The sequence below is a fragment of the Magnolia sinica genome, chromosome 7 (assembly GCF_029962835.1).
Source record: "Magnolia sinica isolate HGM2019 chromosome 7, MsV1, whole genome shotgun sequence".
Taxonomy (NCBI): Eukaryota; Viridiplantae; Streptophyta; class Magnoliopsida; order Magnoliales; family Magnoliaceae; genus Magnolia; species Magnolia sinica.
Genome location: NC_080579.1, coordinates 38,226,524 through 38,242,186, shown reverse-complemented (window position 1 = coordinate 38,242,186; position 15,663 = coordinate 38,226,524). Strand labels below are relative to the sequence as shown.

Here is a 15,663-nt window from a genome sequence, read left to right as displayed (position 1 = left end):
TCACATGTTCCAACACATACAAGATGCAGAATGACTTTCTAAAACAGGAAACTGATTACTGAAGCAATGAGCAACTAGTCAACTTCTAGTTGGCACTATGACTATATTGACTAATTAAAATTTTTTTAAGAAGAATCCAACCACATCAACCTGACCATCTGTGGGTCTACATTTTAAAAAAAAAAAAAAAGAAAAAAGCAGCAAGAAATTTTATTGAAACAGAAGCATGAAAGAGAACTTAAAACAAATGACCGGACAACCACCTCCAAAATCCAAATACCAACAGATCTATAAATTTCTCACCACACAAGATTAAACAAAATATTTAACCAAAAGATGAGGCTAGATCCCAATGAGAAACATTTATTGACCCCCAAAATTAGCTCCCCTCCCCCAACAAAAAAAAAAAAAAAAAAACCATTGACCTCACCAGCTAATGAAACTTGGACAACACCTCATGACTCCATTCCAAAAACATTTTAAGAACAAACAACCATTACATTTAAGGGAAAGGAAGGGCTAATCGACTACGTAGGCTTTAATTTTATCAAGTAATGTTGCCAACAAGATCTGCTCATCCTTGAAAATATAATTGTTTCTTTCTTTCCAAATCTCCCAACAAATGGCTGAAGCAATCAACACATGACCTTTCCTCTTTCCATAAAGGATCATTGCTCCCAACCATTGAACACCTCATGGAGCCTCTACTTCAGTATCCACTCTAGGCCAAAGAGGGAGAAATGACTCCACAATGCAGATCCCAGTAGACAATGAGGGAAGAGATGATGGACAAACTATTCCTCAGCATTGCACATAATACATCTATTGGGCATTGAGAGGCCTCTATTCTTAAGATTATCAACCAATAGAATCTTATATTTGACAGCTGACCAAACAAACAGAACCACTCATTGGGGAGCCTTTGATTGCCAAACTGAAACCGAAAAGAAGATTCTGTCTCTGTAATCTTTTGGGGAAAAAAATGGACTACTAAGAATTTTCTTGATGCATTTTGCTTTGATCTTCTAGATTTATACTAATTAGGCACGAAAACTACTGAACTGTTATATCCCAAAAGCAGCTGAAAGCCTTCAATTTCTTCGTCTTTTAGGTTTCTTCTCAGAGAAATGTTCCAAACCAACATCATCATCATCATCATCATCTATGTTATCCCTACTAATTGGGGTTGGCTGCATGAATCTTTTTCCACCATTCCACTCTATCAAGAGCCATAACTTCGATTAGACCATAGGTCATCAAGTCTTTTCTACCTACCTCCACCCATGTCCTTTTGAGACTTCCCCTTGCCCTTTTAGAGCCTTCAACTTGTACCAAGTCACTCCTAACCAGCACAGTTCTTAGTCTCCATTGCACATGACCCAACCATCAAGTCTACTTTCCCTCATCTTATCACCTATTGGTGCTACTCCTAAATTCCCTCAAATACATTCATTTCTAATTCTATCCTTGTCTTGCCACTCATCCATCTCAATATCCTCATTTCAGCTACATTCATTTATAAACATATTATTCCTTCACTGCCCAAAATTTTGTCCCATTAAGCATGGTTAGTCTTTATAACCATCCTATAAAATTCCCCTTTCAGTTTAAGTGGTATACGATGATCATATAAAACTCCAGAGGCACATCTCCATTTCTTCCACCCCACTTAAATTCTATGGGCAACGTCCTTCTCAACTTCTTCACGGTCAAGGATTACCGACCCAAGTAATCGGAATTGGTCATTTTGGTAAACTTCTTATTCAGCAATCTTAGCTAATTCCTTGTTCCCACTCCTATTGCTACTAAAATTGCACTCCATATATTGTTTTAGTCCAACTAATTTTAAATCCTTTAGATTCTAAAGCACCCCTCAATAAATCTAGCTTTGTGTTATGCCCTCCCTTATCTTGTCAATCAAAACAATGCCATCTGCAAACAATATACATACACCGTAGGATCTCTTCTTGCAAATGCCTCATTAACTCATTAATATAACCAATATGGGCTCAATGCCAGCCCTTAGTGAGCCTACCGTCAATGTTTTCAATATTGACGATATTCGCTAATATATCCTATGATATATCTTGTATCCCACTCGTGTGATACGAAACACACAAGTAATGCTAATGTATCCCATTTGTTCAATCTGGTTAGCGTTTTTTCTTTTTTTTACATTTTTTATCCCTTTTTTTCTCTTTGTTGTTTGTTAATCATGTTAAGTCAATGTCAAATGATTACAAATCCATGATTCTTCATGTTTTACATGAAAAATCATGGATTTGGAGCTTCGAATTTGAGATTTGGGGGAGATGGGCTGAGCTATGAAAATTTGAGAAAAATCGTAATTTCCCAATTTCTCGCAAATTGGTTGCAATCTTTGTGTCCAAATATAAAATCAAACATATATGTAACCTGATCTAGCAACTCTTAATAATTTGGGGATTTTTCAAAAAAAAATATATTATTTTTAATTAAAAATGTTTTAAAAATTCCACTTCGATTAGCAGTCAATTAGCCCCCATTTCAAAGTATTCAGGAGTGTTTGATGAAATCATCATAACATACACTCTAATTTTTTGATTTGGGGGAAGATGGGTCAATTTGCTGAAAATTAGGGAAATTTCAAAATTTTCTCAAATCGAAGAGGATGAGTTAGAGAGTATATTCACTGGTATCATTCTACTATGACCTGGGCATAGTATTGTCAATTTGTAGAGCAGCAGTACTATGCCCAACCCTGCCGAGATGGAGGTGATGATTTTAAGCCATCACGCAGCTCTATGTGGGTCCAGGCCATAGCCACACACATTATTTACAAGTATATTTCTAGTTTCCCACTTCTTCTTTTGCTTTTGAATGTATTGCTTGTGTGTCCATACATGTCTTCTTACATTTATAAATTATATGAAGACTTTGAAGATACTAGCATCAATTCAATTAGACGGCACATAGATTAGGACTCCATACAAAGGAAACCTATTATGTGCACTTACTTTTTATGATATTTTGATTTTTAAGTGTATATTGATGTCTTTTAACAATCCCTGAAGTGTCATTAAAATTTTTGACCAATTTCCCAATGTCTCCCCATGTCTCCTAACAACAGCGATACATCACGCAATACAACCGATACATCCCATGCGATAATCGATATGTATCCGTACCCCAAGGGTTCGATACATTACGCGATAACAATATGGAAAACATTGCCTACAGTAATTGGGAACTCGCTTGTCTCTCCACTAGTGATCCTCACATTTGTTGCTACTTCCTCATACATATCCTTAATCATGTCAATATATCCTCTTGAAACTATTTTCTTCCCAACACTCCAGAACTCTCTAAAGACCCTATCATAAACTTTCTAAGTCAATAAATACCATCTGGAGATCCTTCCTTCTCTCCCTATATCTCTATCAATTGTCTAAGTAGGAAGATAACTTGAGTGGTAAACCTCCCTGGCATGAAACCAAACTGATTTATTAGACATTCTTCCCATGCCTCTTAGTCTTTTGCTCAATCACAGCTTCCAAAAGTTCCATAGTATGGCTCATTAGTTTAATTCCATTATAGTGCAACTTTATGTCTCCTTGATTCTCGTGAATATGTACAACGGTATTTTTCCTCCATTCCTCTGACACTTTCTTCAATCTTACAATATTGTGAACAACTTTACCAACCAAAAATTCCAGTGTCTCCCATACACTTCCAAACCTCTATTAATATACCATTTGGTCCAAGGGTCTTTTCCTATTTTCATCTTTCTCAAAGCTTCTTTCACTTCAGATATCCTAATACTACAAAAGTATATATTGCTTCTGCATCATTTGAATTTATGATTCCTTCTATCCCTATGCTTTCAAAGTGATTATCATTTAACAAGTTTTGAAAATATCTTCTCCACCATTCATTGATCTCATTGTCCACAACTAGTACCCTCTAGTCATCGCTCTTAATACATCTCACATGATCAAGTCCTAATACATCTCACATGATCAAGTCCTAATACATCTCACATGATCAAGTCCTAATACATCTCACATGATCAAGTCCCCTACTCTCTCTCTCTCTCTCTCTCTCTCTCTCTCTCTCTCTCTCTCTCTCTCTCTCTCTCTCATTTTTGCAATTTGAAGACATCTTTCTTACCTTCTCTTGTAACAAATCTATTGTAAAGTAATGCGGGAGCATTTTCACACCGGGCTCAAGTGGGGTGGCCTGTGGGATGCAGGGGCACACTCGGGGTGGGTAGCCTGCATAACCTATAGATTTGGGGCCTGTGTGAGGCGGGTGGCTCGTGTAGGGAGGAACCCATGGATTTGGGGCTCATGAGAAGGGTTCAGCCGAGAACCTAACCCATGGACTTAGGGCCTGGGCTATGAGATAAAGGGATTAATTCCCCATGCTCTAACAGTTCGAGCTTTTAAAGCATGTGGTTAATTGTCCTGCATCATAAAGTCATCATAAGCCTTAAGTTTAGCATCACTTACCTTTTTTAGCAATCTTTTTGGCTTTTTTCTATATTGTTCAAGATTTTCATTGTTTCTAGTCCCTTATTAAGCCTTGAAACATGAACGTTTCTCTTTAATGGCTTTTTGTCCATGTCATTCCACCACCAAGTTTCCTTACATTATAGTTATTTTCATCTAGATAATCCTAAAACATCCATTACCACTTTCCTAATACATTTAGCCATCTCATTCCACATAACGTTTACTTCTTCCTTGACATTCCACTTTCCTTCTTTCATCAAAAATCCATCACAAGATTCTATGGGATTGTGCCATGTGTCTATTATGCACCTTTTCCCTTGAAAGTTCCCAAAACTAACAAAATACCTCCCTCAACTAAATAAATAAGATTCAATGCTTTCAAGCAAAGGCCCTTTGGAGTTTGGACTCTCAACCTCTTTGCTTTGTCCCCCTCTATGCCCTTGTTTCCAGGAAAAGACGGAGAAAACCTTCATTCCCCTAGACCTTATACCTTATGAGGAAAAATAAAAGCAGCAGCTAAGCTTAAAGAAATGATAGTCAAACTGTTAAAGGATAAGACTTCTCCAATCTTCTTTAGGGCGATCAGCAAGGAGTCGCCCGTCGGCCTCTCGGATCTTGAGATCTGGCTCCCAAACCATTGCTCGTGGAAGATTCGAAAGTTCCTCTTTATTACAAGAATCTCAAAAGGCCAAGGCCCTCTAGATAGGGTTTTCATTCCTTGCTAGATTTTCGTCTTCTCTATATGCCCATTGCTGACTCTTTTTTTTATTTAGGGATATTTGTATATCCTTACTCGCTTATCTGACATTTGCATATTCTTCCTTGTTTTTATGATATTGATAATTGCATTTGTCTTCCCTACTATTCACTCACATTTGCAAATTCCTCCTTAACACTAGTCACGTTTTACGGCTATTACATTCAAAATGGATTCCGTTCCTTTTTTAGAATGAAATGATGGAAATGCCCTCACTAGAGGGGAATTGACATAAATACACCCATTTCTAGCTAAGCATAATAAAGAAGAGTCCAACCAGTTGGATGACAAGTTATCTTCCACCCACCAAATAACTTCCAACCTCTTTAAGTGAAAGCAACATCAAACCCTTCCAAAAGGTAGGCCCCACCATGAGGATTGCCTAGTATACAAAATCCATCCCATATGCTCATCAAGTGGGCCACACCATAGAAAACAATGTCTAGCCACTAATAAATAGCAAGATACAAGTTTGGTCCACTCAATGAGTGGATGTGACTGACTTTTGCATAGTGTAATCCTCGTGGTGGGCCAACTAGTTGGACAGGTTGGATGCCACATGCACATGGAAGCTGGAGACTAGAATGAGGATGGTTTTTAGTGCATGCCACCATGATTTAAAAGGCCCATCTCAAAGTTTGTGTATCTAGAGCATGACATCTAGTAGCGTGTCCTCATATTTAAACTGCCATCAACCTAGGTTGTCCATCAAGTGATTCCCACCTTGTTTGCCTTTTACAATGAATCACCTTAATACGAAGATCCAAACATTTCAATCAATGGCGAACAAAATGAACCACCTAAATATGAGGATGAACACGCTCTTTGATTGATTCAAATCATCAATAATTTGAGCTTCACCATGATATAACAAAGAATATTTATTCATTCTTAAAGGATATGAAAATTTTCCAACGGTGCTATTGTTTGTAATAAAACCACAAAACAAAGAACAATGGGCTTCTCTAATCAAGGGAAAACTAATATAAGAGTATTAATGAGGTTTACAGTAAGAATTTGAAGAGGCGTCAGGTGTGACCTTTCGATCTCTTCTTCCTCTTCCTCCCCTAGCCAAACTCGGTTCCTTAAGAGAGACGGCACCTTGGTTGCAACAGCAAAACACGGCAACAGGGTGTGGGGATGGAATCGGGTTGGATGGGTTTTATATATATATTCAAGTTGGATGGGTATTTTTAAGGGGGGAGCGAGAGAGAGAGAGACGAGTTGCAATGAAGAGGGCATATCTATCATTTCCCTTAGTGAGGGCATTTTTGTCATTTCATTCTTAGAAAGGGACAACATGGTGTGTCATAACGGCCATTACAAGGCCATAATGGCCATTACGCAAAGGTAACGGTGGCAACCATTACAAGTAATGGAGTTGTAACGGCCGTTATGGGAAAAAATGACCTGTAACAGCCCCCCCGTAAAGGACGTAATAGCTTCGTAAAAATCCATTATAATTTATAGGGCTGATATAGGTTTTCTGGTTCAATAAAATGAGAGAGAGAGAGAGAGAGAGAGAGAGACCATAACAACCGTTACAGCCCATATCGTAAAGGTAACAGTGGTGGCCATTGCGCCCACCATTACCATTATGAAATACCTTGGACAACATCCATTTTGAATTTAACAGCCATTAGAAATGACTAATGGCAAGGGGGAATCTATAAATGTTAATGAACGATAAGGAAGGCAAATGCAATTGTCACAAAAGCAAGGGGCAATATGCAAATATTAGAAAGGTGAGGGGAATATGCAAACATCCCTTTTCTTTTCTTTTCTTTTTCTTTTTTCTCCTTATCATAGAAATACTAAATCTCACTACAAACAGATCACGTGTACACAATCAAAGAAGGTGCCTAACACCTTACTTTTTAACGGAGGCCGTTACTCGGAATCTTTGGAAAACAAGACCAAGTGGAGTAATCTGATTAAAATTTAATCTTAATCCTTAGGTTATTTGGCTCCACAAACACCTTACTTCCGCTGAGATTTTGTGCCAATGGTAACTATTATTTTTTTTGAATTTCAACAACGGAATTTGCCAGTTTGCTATTCCACGGACATCAAAACACTTTTTTTATTTTTTTTATTTTTTTAAAGGCAACAAACTGAAAATGCATTAAACTAGAAAGAAAAGAGATGCAAAGAGAAGGGAAAAAGGGAAAACAGGGAAAGGCACAACAAGGAAAAGAAAGGAGCAAATCTACTGAGATAGCAGAAAGCCCCTAACAGCCTAAAAAACTAAGATCAAAATTATTTAAATCCTTAACATTAGTAGCCCATTCGATCACCATCTTCTTAGCCCTAGAACCCACAACCTTAGCGGTAGAAGAGTTATCGTTGAAACATCTTTCATTTCTTTCTTCCCAAACGGCCCACCAGATAGCAAAAATGGCCATGTGCCAGATGATAGATTTGATTTTCCCAAGATTGAGACCATTCCAAGAAGAGAGCAGATTGGCGGCCAATTCAGGAGTGCACCAATTAACCGAGAATCTCTGACAAAACTCTTCCCAAACAAGAGACATGAAAGAACAATGGACCAACAAATGATTCACGGATTCTGCCTCGTGCATACAACACAGACATATATTAACAATCTGCATGCCTCTCTTAGCGAGGTTTTCAATAGTGAGGATTCTATTGCGACCCGCAAGCCGCCGAAACAAATGAATTTAAGAGGGACAGGGTACTTCCAAATGAACGGAGAAACGTCTTGCAAAGGGTGCGACACAGGATAGATGTAGGCATAAAGAGACTTGATGGAAAAAAATCCAGATTTCTCTAACTGCCAAACAAGGCTATCTGGCTGGCTACTGTGCGGCATAGTCTTAGAAATGCAATCCTAAAGAGCTGTGAACTCCCTCACTTCGCTATCATTGAGATTTCTGAAATATCTGATGTCCCAGACAGTTTGAGCTGACGTGAGAGAGCAACATCTGCTGATGAGGATATCTTTATCGGGAGCAAGCCAATAGATTTGAGGAAATTGAAATTTACGAGGTTCTTCCCCAACCCATAAGTCTTCCCAGAACCAAATAGAAGAACCATTGCCCAAAACATAGTTGTTGTTCTCGATCACTAGACTTTTAGCTTTAAGAATTCCTTTCCAGATATGGGAAGCCTTATAGAATGAAGAGCCTTTAGGCCACCAACCACCATGGGAGGAGCAATACTTACCTTTGACAATCGAGGCCCACAAAGCGTCCTTTTCAGAGCCAAGTCTCCAAGACCATTTCCCTAGCAGCGCCGAATTCATGACTTTCAGATTCTTAACATTTGCACCACCTTCCCTGAACAATTTACATACTTCGGTCCACTCAAGCAAGTGAATTTTCCTCTGATTTTCCTTACCAAACCACAGGAAATCTCTTCTAATTTTATCGATAGACTTTAAAACCAAGCCTGGACATCTGAACAGCAACATGAAGTAGAGGGGAAGGTTAGAAAGGGCTGCTTTGATCAGCGTCAAGCGACCACCCATAGATAGATAGCAGCATTTCCAAGTGGCCGGGTACTTTTGGAACTTGCTGGTGACCCTATCCCACATAGATTTCGGCGGGGATCCCACTGAGAGGGGGAGACCAACAAAGGAAGATAGAAACGTATCTACATGGCATCCGAGCGTGGCTGCAAACAACTGGAGAGTCTGAGAAGGAACATTAATTCCAAGCATCTTCGATTTACTCATATTGATCCTGAGACCAGAGACCACTTCAAAACAGCGCAGGGCAATGAGGAGGTTCTCGATGCATTCTGTCAAGGCGTCAGAGAAGATAAGGGTGTCATCAGCGAATTGGATGTGAGTGAGGGGGTCAGACAACCTAGGCATCGCAATACCGCGGAGGTATCCGTGCTCCTGCCCTCTAATCAACATTTTAGACAACGCCTCGCCGACAATTAAAAAGAGTAGAGGGGAGAGGGGGCCCCCCCGCCCTCTAATCAACATTTTAGACGTCAAAACACTTATGGAGGGCTTTAAAATGATCGAATGGATTTCAAATTGCATGTCATCTCCATCTTTAGTTTATGCAGTGAGTTGTCCTTAAATCCTCTATAAACTTTGGAAAGCAATATATAGACTCAAGCAATCAGCACATGCGTAGTTTAAAATTTTCAACAACACACTTCTCCTCGTTGGTTTTTATGAATGTAAAGTGGATCATTAAGTCTTTGTTAAGCGAAGTGAAATGGGAATTGTGATCCTGATTGTGTATGTTGATGACAACATAGTCATGGACAGCAATGCAAGAGGAATTAGTGAGATCAAACTTTACATTAAACAAAGAATCTTGGTCACCTAAAGTATTTTCATGGAATTGACGTGGCACACTCTGCGTCTAGGATTACCCACAAATAAAGGAAGTATGCACTCAACCTCTTAGTTAGAAGAGACCAAAATGATGAGAGACATGCGACACCTGCATGGAGGCAAATTGTAAATTGACAAATGACCAAGGAGAATTTTTGAGAATCCTGAAAGGTATATCTCATAGTCATGCGACCAAACACATCTTTTTCCATAGGAGTTGTTAGTCGGTTTATGTATCAGCCCCAGACTTAGCATTGGAAAGTCGTAGTCCACATTCTGCTATATTGGGTTGGATCGTGTCAGACAGGCGATCTATCTTCAGATATTGCACGTTCGTTGGAAGCAATTTAGTTACATGAAGGAGCAAGAAATAGAATGTGGTGGCTAGATTCAGTGCTAAAGTAGAATATAGGGCCATGGGCTATGCTGTTTGAGGTCACTTCTTCAAGAATTTAATATCTTCAATGAGTTATTCATGGTTCTTTACTATGACAATCAAGCGACAACCTATATCGCCAATAATCTTGTCTTTCATAGAAGAAGTAAATATATAGAGGTAGATTGTCACTTCGTTCGAGAGAAGGTTGTAAACAAGGAAATTCCCCCCCCCCCCCCCCCCCCCCCCTCTCTCTTCTTCCTCATCACATTAGTGTGCATCAATCCCATCTACTTTGCCCTATCCAAATCTTCATCCCACATTCTCCATCAACATTCCTAGTTGATCATAAATACTGCATGCCAGTTTGCATCCTTTGTACATAGTTGTTTTTTAGGGCTTTTTTTGTGAAGATTAAAAAATAATAATAATAAAAATAATAAATAATAAATAATAATAATATTATTATTATTTAAAAAAAGAATAAAAAAAAAGAAAAAGAAACCACTATTCAAGTGTAGATTCACCATCGATCAACCAATCAGTGACTTCCACAAAAGTTTCCTTTTGGTCGATCAACAAATCAATTCTTCAACTTGGGTTAATGAACAACAAATGCCCCTAGATCAGATCTTGCTGTGCACAGGTTAGTCAAGAAGACAAATCATGTCCGAACAAACAAGTGGTTTGGACAACATGCAGGAAATAGAAATTCTACATAGATACACCAAGCATAAATACACTTAGTCTTTGCTCAATGCCACTAGTACAATCCCAATGGACATTCCACCCAAAATATCATAGGCAGACTTCACAAAGTATTTACTCTTATTTTGGTTGGAAAATCAGGACCCATAGACAAAACTGCTCTAATATCAAATGGTGCAAGAAGTTCCATTGAATGAACATGATCAACCACAACCACAGTACTTAAAAGTGCAAAATTTGGCAATTTCAACGATAAATAATTTTAGATTCACATGTACAGAAGGCATTTTCTAAATGTGCCACCACCCCTAAAAAAGGCATTTTTCACTATGGAAGGAAAATGAGTTTTTCAATAGTTAAACCCAAATGTACCACCACCCATCTTCAATCACCTCACATGTGCCACATGTATGATTGGCCATCTTCAATATCAACCCCCCCCCCCCCCCACCCCAAACATGTGCCACTGTACGCCACATGTCTGTGTCCCATATTGTTTGTGCCACATATGCCACCATCCATCTTTTCTTCCACCGCACATGTAAAGCGTCTTATTGTGCTAATGCACCACACAAGCTACCATCCATCTTCTCTTGCACCCAGCATGTGAGAAGCATCCAACATGTGCTAATGTGCCACATGTACCACCATCCATCTACTCTTGCATCCCAATGCTAATGTGCCACGGATACCACCATCTTCTTTTCCTATTCTCCACATTTGCAAAGCAACCCACATGTGCCAATGTGCCACATGTGCCTTCATCCACTTCGATCGCTCCATATATGCCATATTTGTCAATGTGCCAATGTGTACAAATGCTACCCTCTAGCTTCAACTGCCCTACATTTGTCAAATCTACCAATGCATCTCTTGTGCCGCATGTGCCACCATACAACTTTGAGCACCTACCATGTGCCACAATTTAGCTTAAAGCACCCCCACATATGTTGTGTATGCCATATATGACACATGACAATAACTATTAAGAATTGTTTTTACAATATTTGTTTTTTGTTTTGCCAAACAACAAGCTTCATGATTGCTTGCCAAAAGTTTTGTGACTGAGTACCCACCTGAAACAAATCCTTCCTTTCTACCCAGGCTAGGTATTGGCTAGCACATAACTTTGAGGTGGAATTTCCAATCATCATTTTTTTTTTTTTTTTGTAAAGAAGGAACAACACAGGCACACACAACAGCAAAAAGAACGCGCACCTTGACCACATTGTTTAAAGTAATATTGAGATAGTGGGCCGAATGAGTAGGAGAGAATGCAACAACCTGAAAGTCAGTGATGATTGATCAGCGACAAGATTTCAATGCAATGTAACTATCGCTATGCAAGCTGTCACCTAGTTTCAAAAAGATAAGGCTCTTCAACAGTTCACTATTCATGAGAAACAAATGATATTTGAACAGTGTTGGAAGGGGTGGGTGGTCATGATCACATTAGATAGGATGGCTATATCCATTTCATTTTGAGCACGAGACGAAAGGAGTTCAGAATAGCATCATTTTAATTCATTCTTTGCTCTCACCAGGGACCTCTTGATAAAATTAGGAAAAATCAAAAAATGTAGGGAATTTAGTTCAAACCCCACATAAACACACCCTCAATGTAGAATAAAGTAAGATCATGATGGGATGAAAAAGAGGCAAAACCTGCTGGAGAATGATAACAGAGCCGATTGATATGTCACTTGCAAATTTGCTCTCTGCAAGGACTTTGCGGTGAATGCTGGCATCCATTGTACCTGTAGGATCCTGAAATTAAAATGTTATATATTTTAATTGCAATGGTGCATGTGCGTTTGAATCCCAATTCAAAATATATATCATGTAAGCATGATACCTTCAGAGTCACAATCAGATCACCACGCCCATTGGGTGTGCAGGATTTGATAATTCCCACAACCTAATCATCAATCCAATGTAAACATTACTTGTGCAGTTCAGTGAAAAGAAATATATATATATATATATATATATATATATATATATATATATATATATATATATATATATATATAAAAGCATGAACCAGAGAGGAAGATCAAAGATAAGGAAAAACAACCGCAGAATGGGAGCTTTCGATCAGATATCAGTTTGAGCGAAAATGATATCTGGTTTGGCCAAACCAAGGTTACCTTGATCGTGGATCACTCCAGAACATCATACAGGAACCAGCACAGGTACAGTACTTCCTCCAATGCATGGTATGCTATGGGTAGGATCATGTGGCCCACTCCAATACACACACTAAGTCTATGCAATGTAGTTTCATGTAATCAGCGTACTGATTTTGATTGTAATCAACCTATGTACTAGTAGTCTATTAGAAAGCAATTGATTGTAAGCAAACTATTAATAGTCTATTATATTGCGTTGCGCCTGTCAGAGTTTTGTGCTCTCATTGCCAGTCCCAATCCCAGATGAAGGAGGAGGTTCGCATCAGGTTGGCAGCAAGACTTCCACCATGAATCTGAATGGATGGAGATAGTAAGAAAAGATGACCTATGCTCTAACTGAAGGTCTAGCCCTTGATAGAGTAGAATGGTGGGACAAAATTCGTGTAGCCAACCCCAATTAATTGGGATAAGGCTTAGAAGATGATGATGATGATTGCAAATGACCCATAATCCATAAAGTGAAATGCGGAATGGAAAAAAAATAGGGTGGTTTGCCGATTTGTATAACATTGAGGCAACCATGGATATTCTCATTCGGGCCATCATTACATACAGGTTAGGCAAATCTTTAACTGATCCAGATAGTTCATCTGGTTGGGCCCACGGTGTTTGGGTGATTGACAAAGATATCCTCAATCACACAACCCCAGCCTTCATGATAGAGGATGATATCCCATTCCATTTTTTCTTCTTTTTACTTTTAACCATCTATTTGCAGGTATAATATTGGATGGCAAGGATCTTCTGATGCAAGGGTTCTTCGGAGAACCACCCATTGAAATTGTAGGACACACCAGATGAATGGTCTCAATCAATGAAAGGTGAGCCAACAACTACGAAATGCTGGCCCAAGAATGGGGCCAACAATAGTATATTCCAAGGTTGAAAAATACCTGAGGGACCCTGTCCATGCTTTTACTCGTCTTGATCGAGTGTGGCAAAGGCGACTTTGAATCCAATCCTGAAAAGACTTGCAGATGTTTTTTTTTTTCAGATCGGTGGCTAGAGAAGAGATGAAAATTCCATACATGTACTGTACAATGCTCGACCAGAGAATATTTACATTGAACTTGGGTTGTAGTTTGTACAAGTGGATCCCATGGTGCAGTGGACAATCCTAACCTTGCAGTTTTTAGACAAATAATAAAAGATAAAGAAGAGAAATGCAGCAACTGCACTGAAAAAAGAAAAAAAAAAAAAAAAAAAAACCAGAGGGGGAAGCAGTGAATCTTGGGTGAGCCCAACAAGACGAATGAATTGTCTCGATCGGAATGAGTAAACTACGGCCCCACTTGTCCAAAGCTGAAAACCCAAAGTATCGTGTAATTCCCTCACATCAGATACCTATGAAATCCAAGGCGCAAAGCCAGGGATTCCGCTTGAAATCTCCATCTTCTTCTTCGTAGTCAGGCATGGGGCAGCAATTTTCGATGCCAGTGGTCCGTCGGCGCATGGCTGCTTGAATGGAACCTGCGGGCCCGGGAATAAGATGGTAGGCACGGTCGACGTCAGGGGACGGACGTTGTTCGGCGGTGGTAGGATTCTCTGGTTGAGTTTGGCAAGGGTTGTGAGGGGATTTGAAGCAGGGTTGGAGACAAGAGAGGGAAATGCTCGAGCTTGAAACGCTTCTTTTGGGTTGTTGATCTTGACGATGGTTGTTTGGTGTGCCGCGTTTGCAAGCAACAAGGGTGGAGGAATGACGTAGGAGGGAGGGGAGATCTGAATCATCGACATCAAGGGCTTCCCACGTCTCCATCTTTTTTCTTTGACGTGCGGCGCTCAGCTAGGTAGTACTCAAGCGAGAAGATTTCAATATCGAGGGATTGGCGGATTGCTAATTCCCTGCGCGTGTATGTGACCGGAACATCTTGGCGCGCCCGTCGTCCCACCATAGCATGCTCGCGCATCCTCAGAGCTGCTCATCTCGCTCAAAATCAAGCAACTCAACTGATTGGGTGGTCCACCATGTGCGAAACAAATGGCTAACTAGAACAAAACACCCCAAACCTGGCATCTAGCATTTTGTATCTTTGCTGTTGAAATGTCCTGCACTTCAAGAAAAATGAGCCTAGTCTAGAATATACAAGGAAGCCTAGTATAGAATATCACTACCAGTTCCGAGCCGAATACGAAAACAATATCGATATTGTCAAAAATATTGCTGATAACAGGAAATGCAGGAAAACATGGGAAAAATTGTGGAATTTTCAGTGAAACTTCGGGAGATGTTAAAATGGACATATTTACATATTTAGAAATAAAAAATTTACAAAAAGATTGCATATGTAACAATTTTCCATTTTATTGGGCTTTAAAAGCATGTGTTATTATAAGAATCAGTCCAACCATCTCATCCGGCTTACTTAACCATCCAAACATCCATCGATATTGCAAAATATCAACAACACGTGATATTTCACCAAGAAATCATCAACAATTAAAAATGAAATGAAAGATTGTGTTCTCAATATCCCGCATGTTGTGATATCAATAATATCGAGATATTATCATTTACAATTTGAACACTGCATACAACCATAAGCCCATGAGAAAAAAAATGAAATAAAAATTTACTATTGAAATATCGTCAGTACACTTATGATACAAGCATTACTTAGAATTTACATATTTGAAAATATTGGCGATATTAATGCATTGGCAATACAAGCAACACCTAGAATTTACATAGTTGAAAATATTAGCGATTACATCAGCGATATTGATACGTTGGCCATACCTAGCAATACATTGTTAATACCTGAAATTTCTGATATTACAAGCATTATTGATATCGCTACCAGTGCTATTGGTATCGCTGA

At 39.1% G+C, this 15,663-nt stretch overlaps 1 protein-coding gene across 4 annotated transcripts in view; it reads right to left on the bottom strand.

Moving 5' to 3' along the window:
- LOC131251297 (uncharacterized) overlaps positions 1 to 14,841 on the bottom strand; it is a 30,711-nt gene extending 15,870 nt beyond the window's left edge. Inside the window, exons 1-6 of one of the 4 annotated variants that reach the window (XM_058251930.1) lie at positions 14,189 to 14,837; positions 13,908 to 14,021; positions 13,738 to 13,814; positions 12,508 to 12,570; positions 12,318 to 12,419; positions 11,871 to 11,936 (exon numbers count right to left, since the gene is read on the bottom strand). In XM_058251930.1, the coding sequence (XP_058107913.1) occupies positions 11,871 to 11,936; positions 12,318 to 12,419; positions 12,508 to 12,570; positions 13,738 to 13,814; positions 13,908 to 14,021; positions 14,189 to 14,600 (834 nt within the window). In that variant the 5' untranslated portion in view covers positions 14,601 to 14,837. Of the gene's footprint in view, positions 1 to 11,870; positions 11,937 to 12,317; positions 12,420 to 12,507; positions 12,571 to 13,737; positions 13,815 to 13,907; positions 14,022 to 14,188 lie in introns of all 4 variants that reach the window. The other 3 variants (XM_058251931.1, XM_058251932.1, XM_058251933.1) reach the window with 3 other exon arrangements.
- Positions 14,842 to 15,663: the final 822 nt, after the last annotated feature.